Source organism: Aphanomyces invadans, assembly GCF_000520115.1.
Source record: "Aphanomyces invadans strain NJM9701 unplaced genomic scaffold supercont1.1, whole genome shotgun sequence".
In the NCBI taxonomy this organism is placed as follows: domain Eukaryota; phylum Oomycota; class Saprolegniomycetes; order Saprolegniales; family Verrucalvaceae; genus Aphanomyces; species Aphanomyces invadans.
Genome location: NW_008580146.1, coordinates 2,572,984 through 2,576,800, shown reverse-complemented (window position 1 = coordinate 2,576,800; position 3,817 = coordinate 2,572,984). Strand labels below are relative to the sequence as shown.

The following is a 3,817-nucleotide window of genomic DNA, read 5'->3' as shown; positions in this document are numbered from 1 at the left end:
ACGACGACCTGGACCGGCACGAGCCACAGCTGGTTGGCGTTGATGGAGAAGTTTATGATGTACTGGATGTCGTTGGAAAACATGTTGGCGATTTCGCCGGCCGTTTTTTCGCGGCGAAACTTGGAGTCCAAGTGCATCGTCTTTTGGTAGAGCAAGTGCTGCAGCGCCGACGTAATTTTGACTGAAATGAGCTGGTTTTCCAAACTCGAGTGTGCCGACAAGAGCGCGGCGACCAACTTGACCACAAACAACGACACGACCAGCTTCAGAATCGCACTGACGTCGAACGAGTTGGTTTCGACGGCCGACAGGATCTGGCGCAACACGATCGGGCCATACAACGTGCACGCGACCGTGGCAACCTGCAGCACCCCAATAAACACAAACCGCCACCCGTACGTGATGAAAATCGTCCACAAAATCGACCGGGTGTGCTTGAACGTCGGCTCAAACGCGGTGCTCGTGGTGTGGCACCGGTAGTCGTCCTGCAGCGCCCAAATGTCAGATGAGTCCAGTTGCCGCTCGTTCCCTAGTGTCAAGAGCGGAGTCGCCCATGAAAGGAATAACTTGGAAACGATGCTGGCCTTGTCCAGAGGATGGCCCGCAGGCTTCTCTAGCTTGGCCTCCAAGGCCACGGACTGGTACTTGGCTGCCATAGGTTCCAAATCGCAAGTGTAACAAGCAAGCCCAGGTCGACGAAGTTGGCCGACTGCTCGCATGTCGGTACATGGACAGTGTTCGTGGATTGGTTTATTTTTACCCAATCCAATTTTACTCCTGCCTTCCTATCAAAATGATTCCGTTTGATTGGTTGTATTTCAACCTATCAAAACGATATCATTCCCTGCACATTGTATGTCGTGTCTGATTGGCTGAAATAATCCCGCTCAAAGTACATGCTGAAGTTTTCACCACAACTTAGTGTGGTCAAAATAGTGAAAGGTTCCATCGTCGAAAAAGAGAAACCACGCGATGTGATAGCTGTATTTGCCAATACATTCTCTATGGTGGGTTGTTGCGATGGACACGGCGTTGGATTTGTAACACCCAACGTACCACTTCGAGGTGCTCGGTGGTTTTCAGCCACCCATTCACGACGCCAGGCCGGCGTCGGGATGCCGGGCTTGAGCTAGTACTTCGTCCGTCACCCACGTCATGACAAGTGAAACGAGGCATGGGAGGTCGCCTTGCAAACGCAAGCACACACAACTGCCGCACTATTCTTCTTGTACTGAATGCCGGCGACAAAACGCACACGGGGGGAAACCACGACGATACGAGAGGCGCCCCCGTCAAGTCTGTACATGCGAAGCAAGGCACACCGGTCGAGAAGGATGAAACGGTATGGAGGGGGTGGGGGAAGCATGCTCGACCAAAGATACACACATGCATCCGTTGGGGATGGACGAGATCGATGGCATGCCAAGGCGCGCACAGGAATACCCTGCCATCGTGATGGAACAACGCGTTGACAGGCTGGTCTTGAGTTCCACTCCGTGGGTTATTATATCGCTGGCGACGGCGTTGAATACCGAGAGAGTATAAACAGCCCACAACGGAAACCCGTTCAAATCCCTTGAATGTCCAGTTTGCAGTTCCTTGCCACACGATCGCCACTGGATCGCAAGTGCAGTTTGACGATGTACACAGCACGAGGATCGCACTCGCTGGCATGTCGCGTGATGCAGTGGAGGCTTGGATGGGCCTGGCGACTCTGTCCACGAAAACGTTACTGACGTTTGTGCTGGCCGTGATTCGAAAATTCCATTGCATCTCATCAACTTGAAAGATCCGAGGCCACAGTCGTCGGCGGCCTATTCTGCCGTCGTCTCGGCGGCGTCTCCTCTGCTCGAGTTTGACGCATGACCGCGTCGTTGGAGCGATTGGAAGCTGCGGCTCGGTGTCGATCGGTTGCGTCGATACGCTGGCGAGACCACATCGTACGCGACGGACGAGGATCTTGATTCCCCCCAGTCGGGAGCTGTCAAGCAAACGATTTCGCTGGCGTTCGGACAGGTACATCTTTCGGCGGCGCGGCTACCTGCATGCCAGCATCCTCTCGTGTCGGTACAGTAATGTCGGAAACGTTTCGACGGACGCAGCCCCCCCTCCGCACGACTTGTCCCCAACATTGTATATCCACGGGCCCAGGATCCGCCCCGACGAGAGCGGGGAGTACCCGAACGCCCCCCCCCCCTCCCACCCCCAGGACGTTGAAACCGCTCGTGGCGACCTTCGCATGCCACCGTGGTTGGCTTGTCACGGGTCTCAGCCACCACCATCGGGAATTCCGCGAAACCAACTGCCCATCAAAATCGATCTTACCATGCCCAGAACGAGGTACGAGTCCCTCAAGCTCGACTGCACACGACCGAGCGACGACAAGCACAGTCGATGGCACCCTACCGTGCAGGCAGGGTGGCTCTCGCGTACGTTTTTCACTTGGGCGTCGCCCCTCTTGGCACTGGGCAACCAACGTCAATTGCAGCCCGACGACTTGTGGCCCCTGGAACCTGCGAACCAGTGCCACCATGTGAGCAGCCAGTTCGAACCCGCCTTTGAAAAAGCGCGTCGGTCCATCTTATGGACCATCGTGGCGACGTACGGGTGGAGGTTTGCGTTGGCCGGTTTGTTACAGCTCGGCGCGGTCGGCGGCACACTGCTCGGGCCGTGGGTGCTGCGCGAGATCTTAGCAGCCGTCGAGTCGCCCGACGAGTTCGACGCCGTCGCGATAGGACAGCGCATCGTCCTGCTGCTCGTGGTCAAAGTCGTGCAGGCCGTGATAACAGCCCACGCCAACCTGGACAACCAGGTGGTTGCCGTTCGCATCACGTCTGCCCTGCAGCACCTGCTCTTCCAGAAAGCCATCGCGCTGGACACGAAATGTCGGCGAGACAAGACCGCCGGCGAGATCGCCAACCTGTTCTCGAACGACATCACGTGGATTCTCAACTTTTCCGTGTTTGCAAACCAACTGTGGCTCATCCCCGTCCAGGTCATTGCGACGACCGTGATGCTGTACAACGTGATCGGGTGGGCGACGTTCGTCGGGTTCGGAGTCATCGTGGTCACGTTGGTCGGCAACAACTTCCTCGCCGCCATCCAGCACGGCGCGTTCAAGCTTCTCATGGAGTGTAAGGACGACCGCATGAAGTGCGTCGACCAAGTGTTTGGCGCCATGCAAATCATCAAGATGAACGCGTGGGAGGACAAAGTTGGCGACAAGCTTGCCGCCAAACGCAACGCCGAGCTCGCAACTCTGTGGCGGATCTTTACGTTGGCCAGCGCGAGCACGGCCGTGCTGTACCTCGGCCCGGTCCTCGTCACGATCGTGTCGTTTGCCACGTATACTCTCGTGATGCAGCAGTCGCTGAGCGCCACGAAGATGTTTACCGCGCTCACGCTGTTCAACTTGCTCAGGTTTCCACTGAGCGGGCTACCTACAATCGTTGCGAGCATGATGCAGGCGCTCGTGGCCGTGCGGCGCTTCGCCGAGTTCCTCGACCTGGACGAAAAGGATCCAACAAATATCACGACGCGGACGACCGCAACCCCAGCTGAGGCGGCGATTTTCAACGCGCAGAATGTCGAGATTGCCATCACAAAGGCACGTTTTGGGTGGGACGCCGCCAAGCCGCTGTTCACGGACGTCAACTTGACCGTCCAGCGCGGCGAGTTTGTCGTGGTCCATGGGTCGGTCGGCGAAGGCAAGTCGTCGCTGTGCGCGGCGCTGCTCGGCGAAATGGACAAGTACGAAGGCACGGTGTTTGTGGGCGGCCGCGTCGCGTACTTTTCGCAGCAAGCGTGGATCCAAAAC

General features: G+C 57.1%; 2 protein-coding genes across 2 annotated transcripts in view; one reads left to right on the top strand and one right to left on the bottom strand.

The window, feature by feature from the left end:
- H310_00781 (hypothetical protein) overlaps nucleotides 1-656 on the bottom strand; it is a gene marked incomplete at both ends in the record, with an annotated part of 4,368 nt that extends 3,712 nt beyond the window's left edge. Inside the window, one exon of the mRNA XM_008863678.1 lies at nucleotides 9-656. Coding sequence (XP_008861900.1) covers nucleotides 9-656 — 648 coding nt within the window. The remainder of the gene's footprint in view (nucleotides 1-8) is intronic.
- Nucleotides 657-2,326: 1,670 nt separating this feature from the next.
- H310_00780 (hypothetical protein) overlaps nucleotides 2,327-3,817 on the top strand; it is a gene marked incomplete at both ends in the record, with an annotated part of 13,397 nt that continues 11,906 nt past the window's right edge. The window contains one exon of the mRNA XM_008863677.1: nucleotides 2,327-3,781. Coding sequence (XP_008861899.1) covers nucleotides 2,327-3,781 — 1,455 coding nt within the window. The remainder of the gene's footprint in view (nucleotides 3,782-3,817) is intronic.